The 15,026-nt window shown below is 39.9% G+C and overlaps 1 protein-coding gene across 1 annotated transcript in view; it reads left to right on the forward strand.

Annotated features, from left to right (window-relative positions):
• Window positions 1–565: 565 nt before the first annotated feature.
• Window positions 566–15,026, forward strand: part of LOC124255436 (protein mono-ADP-ribosyltransferase PARP6-like) — a 67,390-nt gene continuing 52,929 nt past the window's right edge. The window contains 11 exon segments of the mRNA XM_046689353.1: window positions 566–655; window positions 3,285–3,496; window positions 4,722–4,816; window positions 5,030–5,090; window positions 5,506–5,596; window positions 7,443–7,512; window positions 8,155–8,283; window positions 9,294–9,449; window positions 9,952–10,243; window positions 10,690–10,785; window positions 12,305–12,430. Coding sequence (XP_046545309.1) covers window positions 3,311–3,496; window positions 4,722–4,816; window positions 5,030–5,090; window positions 5,506–5,596; window positions 7,443–7,512; window positions 8,155–8,283; window positions 9,294–9,449; window positions 9,952–10,243; window positions 10,690–10,785; window positions 12,305–12,430 — 1,302 coding nt within the window. The 5' untranslated portion in view covers window positions 566–655; window positions 3,285–3,310.

Raw genomic sequence — 15,026 nt, forward strand, 5'->3', positions numbered from 1 at the left:
GGTTTTGCTACCCAGAATGATGGAAGTATTAAGGGGGCTATATCATATTTGGGTTTTGATGATCTCATGTCTGTTGTTCCTCATTCAGGTGATGTAATGTAGCATTGATTTCTCTTCCATTTGATTAGATGTCTTTATGAACAAGACTGTCTTTGGAATTATACTACTCAAACCAAAAACAACTCTGATGGCAGTGTAGGAAAGATAGCCCGTCCCAACGTCCGAGACGGGTGAATTTTGTGGAGGACGGGTTAAAAAAATATCTAGTCCGTCCTCATGTCGGGTCAATTTTAGCAAACCAATGACATATATATAATGATTATAACCTTTTTGAATATTTACTGTCGAAGGTGTTTTATTTATATTTGGAGGACAGGCTAGATTTTCTACATCTTTCCTACACTGCTGATGGTTTTTAATTTCACAAAATTGTTCAATATTGTTATTGTTATTCAAATGGTTTGGTTGAAAAAAGCCCCAAACAATTGCACAAATTCAATTAATGAGACTGTGAGGTGCACATCCAACTGGGATTGACCGTGTATAATATTTGTGTTTTCAGAGAACACTTTACTGACACAAGTTATTGAAGGAGAAGAATCAACTAGTCTGCACAACAAGCCAATCCAGTGTATTTTAGTGAAACTCAGGGATGGTAAGTAGTTAATGGTGTGATTTATTCATAAATATCTACAAGGTTCATTAATGCTCAACAATATAGAAAATATATATTTCTTTGTAAATGTTGTATATGAATGGCAGTGTTTTTGTGTGAATTTTTCATATTTTACCTTAGCTTATACTTCATTTCATGTATTTAGCATGAGCATTAATAATATGATGAGACTTGGAAATTAGGGGAGTAACTTGTCTCAGTAGGGTGTATTGGTGGTCCAGGGGAGTAATGTGTTTCAGTAGGTGTATTGATGGTCCAGGGGAGTAATGTGTTTCAGTAGGTGTATTGATGGTCCAGGGGAGTAGTGTGTCTCAGTAGGTGTATTGGTGGTCCAGGGGAGTAATGTGTCTCTGGTGTATTGATGGTCCAGGGGAGTAATGTGTCTTAGTAGGGTGTATCGGTGGTCCAGGATATAATGTGTCTAAGGTGTATTGGTGGTCCAGGGGAGTAATGTGTCTCAGGTGTATTGGTGGTCCAGGGGAGTAATGTGTCTCAGGTGTATTAGTGGTCCAGGGGAGTAATGTGTCTCAGGTGTATTGGCTGACTGACTGAGTTGGGTTTTACGACGCTTTTAGCAATATTCCAGCAATATCACGGCGGGGGACACCAGAAATGGGCTTCACTCATTGTGCCCATGTGGGGATTCGAACCTGGGTCTTCGGCGTGATGAGCCAACGCTTTAACCACTAGACTACCCCACCGCCCCTCAGGTGTATTGGTGTCCAGGTGTATTGGTGTCCAGGGGAGTAATGTGTCTCAGGTGTATTGGTGGTCCAGGGGTGTAATGTGTCTCAGGTGTATTGGTGGTCCAGGGGTGTAATGTGTCTCAGGTGTATTGGTGGTCCAGGGGTGTAATGTGTCTCAGGTGTATTGGTGGTCAAGGTGTGTAATGTGTCTCAGGTGTATTAGTGGTCCAGGGGTGTAATGTGTCTCAGGTGTATTGATGGTCCAGGGGTGTAATGTATCTCAGGTGTATTGGTGGTCCAGGGGTGTAATGTGTCTCAGGTGTATTGGTGGTCCAGGGGTGTAATGTGTCTCAGGTGTATTGGTGTCCAGGGGTGTAATGTGTCTCAGGTGTATTGGTGGTCCAGGGGTGTAATGTGTCTCAGGTGTATTGGTGGTCCAGGGGTGTAATGTGTCTCAGGTGTATTGGTGGTCCAGGGGTGTAATGTGTCTCAGGTGTATTGGTGGTCCAGGGGTGTAATGTGTCTCAGGTGTATTGGTGTCCAGGGGTGTAATGTGTCTCAGGTGTATTGGTGGTCCAGGGGTGTAATGTGTCTCAGGTGTATTGGTGTCCAGGGGTGTAATGTGTCTCAGGTGTATTGGTGGTCCAGGGGTGTAATGTGTCTCAGGTGTATTGGTGTCCAGGGGATTAACTTGTCTCAGGTGTATTGGTGGTCCAGGGATGTAATGTGTCTCAGGTGTATTGGTGGTCCAGGCGAGTAATGTGTCTCAGGTGTATTGTATCACCACGGGAGTAATGTGTCTTAGGTGTATTGGATCACCAGGGGAGTTATGTGTCTCAGGATGTATTGGTGGTCCAGGGGAGTAATGTGTCTCACTAGGGTGTATTGGTGGTCCAGGGAAGTAATGTGTCTCAGTTGGGTGTATTGGTGGTCCAGGGGAGTAACTTGTCTCAGTAGGGTGTATTGGTGGTCCAGGCTAGTAATGTGTTTCAGGTGTGTTGGTGGTCCAGGCGAGTAATGTGTCTCAGGTGTATTGGTGTCCAGGGGTGTAATGTGTCTCAGGTGTGTTGGTGGTCAAGGTGTGTAATGTGTCTCAGGTGTATTGGTGTCCAGGGGTGTAATGTATCTCAGGTGTGTTGGTGGTCAAGGATTGTAATGTGTCTCAGGTGTATTGGTGGTCCAGGGGTGTAATGTGTCTTAGGTGTATTGGTGTCCAGGTGTGTAATGTGTCTTAGGTGTATTGGTGTCCAGGGGTGTAATGTGTCTCAGGTGTATTGGTGTCCAGGGGTGTAATGTGTCTCAGGTGTATTGGTGTCCAGGTGTGTAATGTGTCTCAGGTGTATTGGTGTCCAGGGGTGTAATGTATCTCAGGTGTGTTGGTGGTCAAGGAGTGTAATGTGTCTCAGGTGTATTGGTGGTCCAGGGGTGTAATGTGTCTCAGGTGTATTGGTGGTCCAGGGGTGTAATGTGTCTCGGGTGTATTGGTGGTCCAGGGGTTTAATGTGTCTCAGGTGTATTGGTGTCCAGGGGTGTAATGTGTCTCAGGTGTATTGGTGTCCAGGGGTGTAATGTAGTAAAGATAGAAATACATATTGAAATGCTATATATTGTGTTACTGATTGTAAACCTTTAAAAACAGTCGGCAAATGAACCAGCCAATGAAAAGCTTTGTGACAAATAAAGTTCACACCCACCCGCTCTGACTGGGTTCGGTATCCTGGGTGCTTAGTTCGAGGGAAGTAACCCAAGTACAAAATATTGCACTTTGATATGCGATTGTACGCTTATAATTTTGTTTATTTGTTTATTCATAATCAGCAATGTATATTATATGTCATGAATAAATGATAATTGTGATTTGATTATGTTTAGTTTGTTGATTGCATCTAATCTTTAATGATTGTCTTCATACACACTGGCAGACTTAGTCCGACAATTCAAGTCTACTATGGATGACATCAAGAAGGCCAAGCTTGACTCCCAGCCAGGTGAGGGCACCTCTTACAATAGACTGGAGAGTGTTGAGTCAACAGGAAGTTCGGTGTACGGCGACTGTATGTCTGGGGGCTCGGAAGAGGATGATGACATGGAAGGGTATTACAACGACTATTACCACCAGCAGCAGCAGGAGGAGGTAGGCACATTCAGGAAAGCGTTTGTAGCTCTATGCCATTGATTAAGTATAGAGTTATAATAGGTCGCAAAGTTACGAATGCTTTGTGGATCGGGACCCAGATTTGTATTTAGAATTTACTGTTTCTATAATGAAGCAAATCCTTTGACATATGTGCAGATAAATTGTCTGTCAAAGGAATGAATTAGAAGATAAAGCTACTCTGTTTTCTATTTTGAGGTCCTTTATCTCGTTGATTTAAGACCACTATATGTAATTTAAAAACCGAAAGCGTTAACGTGAGGTTTTAAATTAAACATTAAGCGGTCTTAAATCAATGATGAAGGAGTTGAATATACTCCAAAACATCGTGTTCATCAAAATAAAGGAGTTGGCATCCATATATTCAGATCTACATGTACTTGATGTGGGTTTTGTCCCTTTATAAGTCCGGCTAATAACCAACTGGAATTAGCAGACAGCGTTTGAAGGAATAAATTAGCGAGGATGTACAGCACCATCATCATGATCACTGGGCTCAGCTTTGTAGCATTATATTAGAAAATAGTTGATTTTTAGTAAAAATTTAAATCCTGCAGAAATTTGAAACATAAAAAGAATGAAAAAGCCTTTTTTCGACAAAGCATCCATCCTCGATAATCTCCAGGGTATACTTTCCGATAAATCTCTACTATACCCTGGATGCATCTACAGCTCGGCATGATGATTTTATTACCTCCCGCGGCGGGCTTTTTATCCAATCAGGTGTCTACGCTGGGAAGTTGAGCGGACCAATCACAACTCACTTTCACTTCCTAAATCATCTAACTGATTAAACTTGGTAACACAATTGATGCAGAGGTTCTCTGAAAGAGGAAGAAGGAGTTCTTGCATATATTTTTTAAGGTTTCAGACCTGCCAATTTGCCTGTGTGATTTCCGCTAAAATCTGAGTCGCACTGCGAACAAACCTTAGTGGCTGCGACTGCTATCTTTGTTGACACTGGCAAGGTCGGTTGTAACGGCGGCTTATCTGATTGGCTACTGTGAGAATGCAGAGCCAGCAAAGGGAGGTAATAAAATTATTGGGCCGGCCATATTTGCATCCAGGGCATAGTGGAGATTTATCGTAACGTATACCTTGGAGATTATCGAGGATGCAAATCATCATGTTCAAGCTGAATTTGGAAATATCAGGGGGATCATGTCCTGTATGTTTTAGATAAAGTGTCATGTTTTTGTTACAGATGGAGAATGAAAACTCAGAAAAGATGAATGACTTGCTGGTAAATGATATGGAACATGTTAAATTACTGTACGGAGAGAAGTCACTATCATATAGGTGAGTTATACTTATTCCTTACCCATAAAAAGTTTACAAATTGGAAAGTAAAATTTGTATTAACTGTGAAATCAATGATTTTGAATGAAAAAACTCAATGTTTCCATGATCGCTTCAATTCTGAAACTGGTTAGCCTAAGCTACTGTATTATTATTGTTGAATATTGTGGAAGATTCCTGTAGGAACCCTGATTGGAGATTTCTTTGTTTCAGGTTATTAGGAAGCATCTATGAAGTTGATGTTGAACTAAGCATTCCATTGTCATTTCTAAATGTAAGTTTCTGTACATTTATGTGAAGTCAGTTCACATAATCATGATACGTGATCCCCTCTTCATCATATCTGTTGAGTTTCTGTTATTCCAAATTATTTCTTCAGTTGTCTTTTCTTACATTTTGATTGTAAACTGGTTTGTTAAGTCTAGTCCAGTCACCACAATCATTTAACTCAGTAGTTATGAAACACAACAGTGGACATATTATGTATTATGTACATTCTAATAGCTTTGAAAATTGAATTGAAATATGAAATGTTAACAAAGAAGTCTGCTTCTTGTTAATGGGTAGCCTTTTGTTCTGAAAACATTTAATACTTTTTAAAGGATTGCCTGTTGTCATCCTTATGATTGGAAATTTCAGTTATATCCTACTTCATGATTGAAACTTTGATATTTGTTTGACATTTCCAGGAAGAAGTAGCTGAAGCTTGGAAGCTCAATAGGAAGGAGCCTCTTATTGTCCGTATTCACCTGTCGTCTCTCCATTATCTTGATGTTAAAGGTAGGCTAGCTCATTAGTAGACCCCTCATGATTTGTATTCACCTGTCGTCTCTCCATTATCTCGATGTTAAAGGTAGGCTAGCTCATTAGTAGACCCCTCATGATTTGTATTCACCTGTCGTCTCTCCATTATCTCGATGTTAAAGGTAGGCTAGCTCATTAGTAGACCCCTCATGATTTGTATTCACCTGTCGTCTCTCCATTATCTCGATGTTAAAGGTAGGCTAGCTCATTAGTAGACCCCTCATGATTTGTATTCACCTGTCGCTCTCTCCATTATCTCATGATTTGTTAAAGGTAAAGGTAGGCTAGCTCATTAGTATTTGACTCCCTCATGATTTGTATTCACCTGTCGTATTCACCTCTCCATTATCTCGATGTTAAAGGTAGGCTAGCCTCGTTAGTAGACCCCTCATGATTTGTATTCACCTGTCGTCGCCTCTCCATTATCTCGATGTTAAAGGTAGGCTAGCTCTCATTAGTAGACCCCTCATGATTTGTATTCACCTGTCGTCTCTCCATTATCTCGATGTTAAAGGTAGGCTAGCTCATTAGTAGACCCTCATGATTTGTATTCACCTGTCGTCTCTCCATTATCTCGATGTTAAAGGTAGGCTAGCTCATTAGTAGACCCCTCATGATTTGTATTCACCTGTCGCTCTCCATTATCTCGATGTTAAAGGTAGGCTAGCTCATTAGTAGACCCCTCATGATTTGTATTCACCTTGTCGCTCTCCATTATCTCGATGTTAAAGGTAGGCTAGCTCATTAGTAGACCCTCATGATTTGTATTCACCTGTCATCTCTCCATTATCTCGATGTTAAAGGTAGGCTAGCTCATTAGTAGACCCCTCATGATTTGTATTCACCTGTCGCCTCTCCATTATCTCGATGTTAAAGGTAGGCTAGCTCATTAGTAGACCCCTCATGATTTGTATTCACCTGTCGCTCTCCATTATCTCGATGTTAAAGGTAGGCTAGCTCATTAGTAGACCCCTCATGATTTGTATTCACCTGTCGTCTCTCTCTCCATTAGTAGACCCCTCATGATTTGTCTCGATGTTAAAGGTAGGCTAGCTCATTAGTAGACCCCTCATGATTTGTATTCACCTGTCGTCTCTCCATTATCTCGATGTTAAAGGTAGGCTAGCTCATTAGTAGACCCCTCATGATTTGTATTCACCTGTCGTCTCTCCATTATCTCGATGTTAAAGGTAGGCTAGCTCATTAGTAGACCCCTCATGATTTGTATTCACCTGTCGTCTCTCCATTATCTCGATGTTAAAGGTAGGCTAGCTCGTTAGTAGACCCCTCATGATTTGTATTCACCTATTCTCTTTCAATTTTCTTTTGTTTGGCTACTTTAGTTGTCATAGTTGTGATGGTTTTCAATGGATTGTCTGATCCATATGGCTGGAATATCACTGAGTGCAGCCTTAAACAGCAAACAAAAGGAAATTCTCCAAGATACTTACATCCCTTGTGGCATTCTCTTCACATCAAGTTGACACACCATGATAAACCTGAAATATTGTGTAACGTACGGTTAAAATAAATATCACTGTCTATTGTTGGTTGTCATAATGCATATATTACTTACAGAGACTTATGCAAAACTTTTTTTTATTCTGGCATACCAATTCTGTTGAGATGATTGATTGCTTACATAGTGCTGTGTATATTGGCACCTATTCAAGCTTGGTCCCGCCCCCAAGTTTCTAACAATAGGGACAAATTGTCTGTCTCACGTTGTAGGCCACTCGTTATCTTGTTATGGACCATCAGCTAAACCCTGGTGCCATTTTTATTCATTTTTTATTAAATCTCTTTTTAATTTCTTTCACAGATCCACCCAAAGTTGAAGTATTCCAGCCTTCCAAGAAGGACAAGTTTGGTGTTGGTAGTCAGTTGAGAAAGTAAGTTTTCAGAGATTGATCGTGTTAGCTTCACACTGTATATGATTATTGATAAAGAATAATTTGGTTGTGTTACTGATTAGGAACAGTGCTTAGTTAGAGGCTGTTGTTTTACAGGTCAGACTTATCCAATCCCTAGTTACATTAATTATCACTCTTTTGGATCCTGGTTTCAGTTTTATCCACAATATCTTATACTTGTAAGGAATGAGTAAAATTAGTGACTACTGACTGCCTGGGCCTTTTATTTTTTCACCTGTTGTTCAGGTTAGTTTAGTTGTTATTGTTGTGATGGTTTTCACTGGATTGTCTGGTCCAGACTCGATTATTTACAGACCAGGCCATATGGCTGGACTAGTGCTGAGTAACATTAGTAGATCGAGCTCTATGACATGACTGTCTTCATTGTCAAATTGTTATATATTTTTCCTTATTACAGTTGTTTTTTGTCAATTGGTCTTGTTGACCAGCTAAAAATATTTAACGTCCCTGTGTATGTTTATGCCCAAATGGCAAGGGGTGTTTGTGATGCTATCAACCACTTGCTTGTCGTTTTAAGTGCTTGACTTTTTTGTGACTTGGCTTGATAGGGCTGAGTGGTTAAAACAAAAAACAAAACTGACATTAATTTTCTGTTTGTAGAATATTGGAGGTATTCCTATCGGACCAATGGAAGATTCTTAGCAATGCCTCCCTGAAGACGGCAACAGCCCCAAAGTCATTCAGTGTTCCATCATCTTTATCATCCATGACATTACTGGCAGAATCAAGGTAGGATAATCAAACACTCATGTTGCAAATATACAATGTATGGTGTCTTTTCCAGTTAAGGTGACTTAAGTGATTTGGGACATAATGTCCTTGTAAATACGAAAAGCTATGCCTGAATTTGGCCGACCCATGAAGATCTGGGTTAGAATATATCTTCAGGAACCCCTGTCATTAGAGGCGACTAACGGGATTGGGTGGTCAGGCTCGTGACTTGGTTTATGCCATCCTATCCCAATTGTGCAGTTCGATGCTGTTGATCACTGGATTGTTTGGTCCAGACTCGATTATTTACAGACCACCAGCAAAGAGCTGGAATATTGCTGAGTGCAGTGTAAAACTAAACTCACTCACTCATTCACCTGAATTTGCCACTTTAGCATGTTTAGTGAATGGCTAAGGTCTTCACTCATCAAAGATTATATAGATTTGAATCTGTGACTCAAACTAGTCATCAGTGAATCCTGATATGACAAAGTGAAGTAACTGCAGTGGTTTCTACAACTATTTAGAGTGTGTTAGATATGCAGAAAATTGGAACAAAATGGCATTGTTCTCATAGTCTTGCCCAAAGACCAGTGAGAGATTCTCCATGTGTGTGCCATGTGTGAAGCCTGTGTTGGTTTCCCTTACTGTGATATTGCTTGTATTGTACTGAAAGTAACGTAAAACCATACAAACTCATTTGAGGAATGGATGGAACTATTGCCTCTATCAATAACTTGTCAACATCACATCAATAACTTGTCATTGTCACATTAGTCTTATCAATATCAAATCAATAACTTATCAATATTACATCAATAACTTGTCAACATCACATCAATAACTTGTCAACATCACATCAATAACTTGTCATTGTCACATCAGTCTTATCAATATCAAATCAATAACTTGTCAATATCACATCAATAACTTGAGGAATAGATGGAGCTATTGCTTCTATCAGCTGAGATCAGCATGGTCCAGCCTGTTTTTTAATCTTTAATAAGCAATTTATTTGAATGTTCCAGAGATGACAAGGACCCTGACCCTTTCAAGGTGGAGGACAATGCTGTAGCACAGGTAGTAGAGATGGGCTTCTCCCCTGAGGTTGCCAGGAACGCCTTGATCATCACACGAGGCAATGTGCAAGAGGCCCTCAACTTACTACTTACGAACCCAGAGAGGTTAGTTGTCATTTTCACTGATATCAATAACTAAATAATGTCTCATCAGTTCCTCAGTATTATTCACATCAGTGACGTGTCATTGTCACATCAGTCTTATCAATATCAAATCAGTAACTTGTCAATAACACATCAATAACTTGTCAATAGCACATCAATAACTTGTCCCTATCACATCATTCTTATGAACATCATGTTGATAAGTTGTCAATATCACATAAATGTTTAGAAATTTGGTACATATTTTCCTGACTAAGATGATGACAGACACAAGTGCGGAACATTGTTTCTTACACACCGTAAAATTGTGTCAAGTTAGCATCAGACCAGTGCATATTTTGTCTATACACAGTCTGATCACAGTGGTTTCAGACAGCTTTGTCACAAACAGATGTGTAAGAAATCATCTAACCATGTTAGCAGCTACGTTTTTCAGCCGAAAACTTCACCACATGTTATTCAAATTTCGTGTTGGTTATCCTGTTTTGTTTGATTTGCACAGTTGTACAGATTTTGATATCTTGTCTCAAAACCTGGAGAAGAAGGTGAACAAGCCTCTCATACCTAAAGTACATCCGAACCGACAGTATTCTCACCCACCCGTGCCTTGTTATATGAAGAAACATGCGAAACGAAAATCAGGTTGCAGTCGACAGAGAAGCATTGCATCATCGTCTACATCACCAAATCTGTGTATGCCACCCATGGAGGATCTGTCTCTCCTGCCGTCCTCAACACTAAGTGGGAAAAATGCTAAACAAGTGCCATGTCTACAAGATGGCTTCCTTGTTCAGGTTGGTTTTGGTCGAGGATTAAGACAATATCTGCATCAGTACAATGTTGTCATTGCTGATTGGTTGGTTATTATTTTCATGGGCTAGTGGTTTGCTTCAACCAACTCAGAAACAATATGTATTGGTTTATACTTGTTTGTTTGTTGTTTAATGCCACACTCAGCAATATTCTAGCTATATGGTGGTGGTCTGTAAATAATCGAGGCTAGACCAAACATTACTGTGATCAAGAGCATGAGCATTGATAATGTGATTGGGATTGGGATATGACCAAGTCAGCGAGCCTGACCACCCGATCCCGTTAGTCACCCACGACTATCATGGGTTGCTTAAGACCGATTTTAACCCATATCTTCACAGGTGTGTACTGGTTTATAAATCGCACAGAATCCCTTCATTGAATGATATGTAAATCTGCATCAGATGTGATGATGTTCTTGTTGCAGGTGTTCCGGTATGTCCGACAGAGAATCCCAACCCTCAATGAGTACTGTGTAGTCTGTGATGAACCTCATGTCTTTCAAAATGGAGCCATGCTTAAGGTGATTGATTCTCTGTGTTTCAATGCTATAGACTTCTGTGACTCATGATGAATCATTGTCAGTATATTCATGAATCTTTCAGTATGACATGAGAGACATAAAGGATAACAGAACTTGTGTGCAAAATTCTATTGGACGTACTGAAGTTTGTTATATACAGAGAATGTTTTACTATTTGATTATGGAGGAAATAATTAATGCTGATTGGACTCTTTGTAAGTATGATAATTACTGTCTATTACCAATTTTACATTTACTGTAAACGTATTATGTATCGCGCAGGTTTTATTTTCACGCTTTTTGAGCAGAATATTTTACCGTGAAAATTTATACACAGCGAATAAACCCACGCTCGCCTCTGAGTTGTTACCATATCACATCAAGTTTGAAGACAGAAATGTACGGGAATCTTAACATGCAGACTGATAGTAGCATAAAGAATCATACTTAACTGTCGCTGTAATGGATTTCCCAAATCATGTCCCGACACGTTCTATTTTGACCAATCATAGTGACAGATGGTTTGATACAAACGAATTACCATGAAACGACTCGGAAAGAAATAATAGAGCAGTATTTTATTTATTCATTAAGATTTTATTTATATTTATTCCTGCATATCACGAAATGAAATCACAAGAAGCTTCATATACGGTAGAAGTTCATTTCCTTGATAGTCAATTTTGCAATGCCATCGTCAGATCGTCAGAATTCGGAACATAAGACCGATGTGTTTTTCATCTCTTTATATTTGCATCGCAATATCTCACTTCTCCTAAGTACTTAATACTTCCGTGAGTAAACGTATTACTGTATATATCGCGCAGGTAGGGATTTCCTGCTAGTAAGCAATACACGCCGCCTAACAGGTGGAGCCACTCTCGTTGATTTCATTGCTATTAGTGGTGGCCTAAGAGACAGCTGGCAGTTCCGGCAATTACTGATTGCGCGAATAATTGACCGCGACGATGTAGTCTAAACGGTCAAATCCGCGAAATTTGCACCAAGCGAAAAAAAGTATGTTTACAGTACTTGTGGAACTTGATACCTTAAAGCTTCAAATAGCATACTGTACACATTGCATGAGAGTGTATTCATGCAATACTGTGTAGAATATGAACCATTATATAATTTATAGTGCAAACTGCTCACTTTCCGCTCAAATGTGAATATTGTCACTTTAAGGTTGGGGTGGTGGGGTAGCCTAATGGTTCAAGCATCCGCTCATCATGCTGAAGACATGGCTTAGATTCCCCACAAGGGTACAATGTGTGAAGTCTATTCCTGGTGGGCCCCGCTGGGATATTGCTGGAATATTGCTAAAACGCGCGTAAAAACCATACTCACTCACTCACTCACTCTTTAAGCAGCATTTTAGAAGTTTTAGTATGAATTCTTTCATTGCAATATTCTGTACAGATGCCAGTACTTGATTGTTATAGTTACTTCTGAAGTGAAGAAGCTAAAGTCTGTAAGTCATAAGTTGCCCCATGACTGAGTATGAGGTGTTTATTTCCAGCCTGCTGTTTGTTCAACAGGAGGAGGTAAGTGTGTATTTGCCTTGAAATGTTCTCAAGCACTGGGTGTCATGAGGTAAGGGGAGATAACTGATGATGCTGCTGATGACATAGCAACAGGAGCTGAGGTAAAGGGAGATAACCTATAATTCCACCTTGAAATGTTCTCAAGCAATGCCCCCATCATAGGAGTGACAGGAGCTGAGGTAAAAATTCCAGATAACTACAATACCCCAATCATAAATGACAGGAGTTAAGGTAAGGGAGAAATGTTCCACCTTGAAATGTTACTTACAATACCCCAATCATAAATGACAGCAGTTAAGGTAAGGGAGATAACTGACAATTCCACCTTGAAATGTTCCCTGAAAATTACAATGTTCTTATCATAAATGACAGCAGTTAAGGTAAGGGAGATAACTGACAATTCCACCTTGAAATGTTCCCTTACAATACCCCAATCATAAATGACAGCAGTTAAGGTAAGGGAGATAACTGACAATTCCACCTTGAAATGTTCTCTTACAATACCCCTATCATAAATGACAGGAGTTAAGGTAAGGGAGATAACTGAAAATTCCACCTTGAAATGTTCTCTTACAATACCCCAATCATAAATGACAGCAGTTAAGGTAAGGGAGATAACTGACAATTCCACCTTGAAATGTAAGGGAGATAACCCTTACAATACCCCAATCATAAATGACAGCAGTTAAGGTAAGGGAGATAACTGAAAATTCCACCTTGAAATGCTCTTCCACCAATGTTCTCTTACCTTACAATACCCCAATAATAAATGACAGCAGTTAAGGTAAGGGAGATAACTGACAATTCCACCTTGAAATGTTCTCTTACAATACCCCAATCATAAATGACAGGAGTTAAGGTAAGGGAGATAACTGAAAATTCCACCTTGAAATGTTCTCTTACAATACCCCAATCATAAATGACAGCAGTTAAGGTAAGGGAGATAACTGAAAATTCCACCTTGAAATGTTCTCTTACAATACCCCAATCATAATGACAGGAGTTAAGGTAAGGGAGATAACTGAAAATTCCACCTTGAAAAGTCCCTTACAATACCCCAATCGTAATGACAGCAGTTATTTGATCATCAATAGATCCGTATCCTGCACTATTTAAGGGGATAATATTTCAGGAATAAAAGATAAAATTCTTAGGTTGACAGACTTCACAAAGTATTTGTGCTTTAAATTATGTTTCTTCCTTAGAGGAAATAATATCACTGGGATGCATAGTTGTGGTTGGATACCGCTGAGAACACTTGTGTAGCCAAGGCTATTCCTGTAACACTGTCAGCCAGTATATGTCACAGACTGATGTAGATATTGAGTAAATGATGGGGGTATGTGTATAGGCCCTGGTCAGAGGTGGGCAGTATGTTTCTACATATTAGAGATTGATAGTTTCTTAGCATGTGAACATATATCTGCATTGTGTCGTCAGATTGACAGCACTTTCTACTTCATGAACATTTTGTTTTCAAATTTTAAACCTGAAATATTCAAATGCACTTCTTTACTTTGAAAAATATTAGAGATTTAGTCAGTGTTTTGGTGCCATTCCTCATACTGATCGTAATGCTGCGATTGCCGTAAGTCAATTTTAAAGTGTTGGAGGTAATATCGTCTTTGCGCTAAGAATGCCTTGAGGAATGGGACCCAGGAAAATGTCAAGGTGATTGCTTTGATGCTGATCATTAAGCAAACGTGTAAACTTTCATGGAGAGATTCTGCATATTTGGTTCCTGTGACTGAGTGACCCAGTATATATATATATATATATTGCACTCACTGATGTTCCCATATTGCTGCCTCATACATATTATGAAATCCCCCCATGGCGCATGGTCCTGTGCTCAAAGCTCAGGTCACAAATCGGTGAAGTTAAGCAGCGTTGAGCTCGGAGAGTCTTTGGATGGGTGACCATGTATGGCAGCTTGACTCCTGAGAGTTTCTAGGACTTCAGTCCTGCCCCAAAACGAAGCACATGTGACACATGTGGTCTCACCTTAGGCAAGTGAGTTTGTTCAAAATTGTCTCTGTTCACCCAGCAGGGAAATGGGTACCCGGTGGATAAAGGCATATGACTATAACCTTCTAGTGCCTAACAGGCAGCTTGGGTTATCCGGGGTAATAATGTGCTGTGCCTTGATTGTTAGCGCTATGAACATTCCTAGTGTGGAGTTTGGCGCTATATAAATGGACACATTATTAGGTCTTCAGACGAAAGTCTGGAAGACCTACTGTTTTTACCCGAATTCTTCTTCTTCTTCTTCTTATTATTATTTGTACGTTTTTTGTACCAGCTTTCCTGACCTAACCGCTGGGTCGATTTTCATGAAACTTTCAGGGATGATAGCCTGTATGCTGAAATTGATACAGAGTCGAGAAAATCCTGATTTCCGGCTTCCGGTAAGGGCAGAGAACCCAAAATGTCGAAATCTTTACACCTGAATAACTCAAAAACTATAAGAGATAAATGTACCAAATTTTCACTCAATGTAGACAACATCATTCCCCGTCGATTCAGCACCTACAGAAAATTGGCCGGTAGGTAAAGTTTTCCGCAATTTTGAAAAAACTGAATTTTTTGCCGATTCACACGTTTTGACGGTGCCTGTCTTTCAAAATCTTCTTCTCCAGAACGGCATATAGTACAGTCGTGTTCGATACGCCGTTGGAAAGCCGATACTCTGAACTA

Source organism: Haliotis rubra, unplaced genomic scaffold (genome assembly GCF_003918875.1).
Source record: "Haliotis rubra isolate DU_JTF1 unplaced genomic scaffold, ASM391887v1 Scf60, whole genome shotgun sequence".
Classification (NCBI taxonomy): domain Eukaryota; kingdom Metazoa; phylum Mollusca; class Gastropoda; order Lepetellida; family Haliotidae; genus Haliotis; species Haliotis rubra.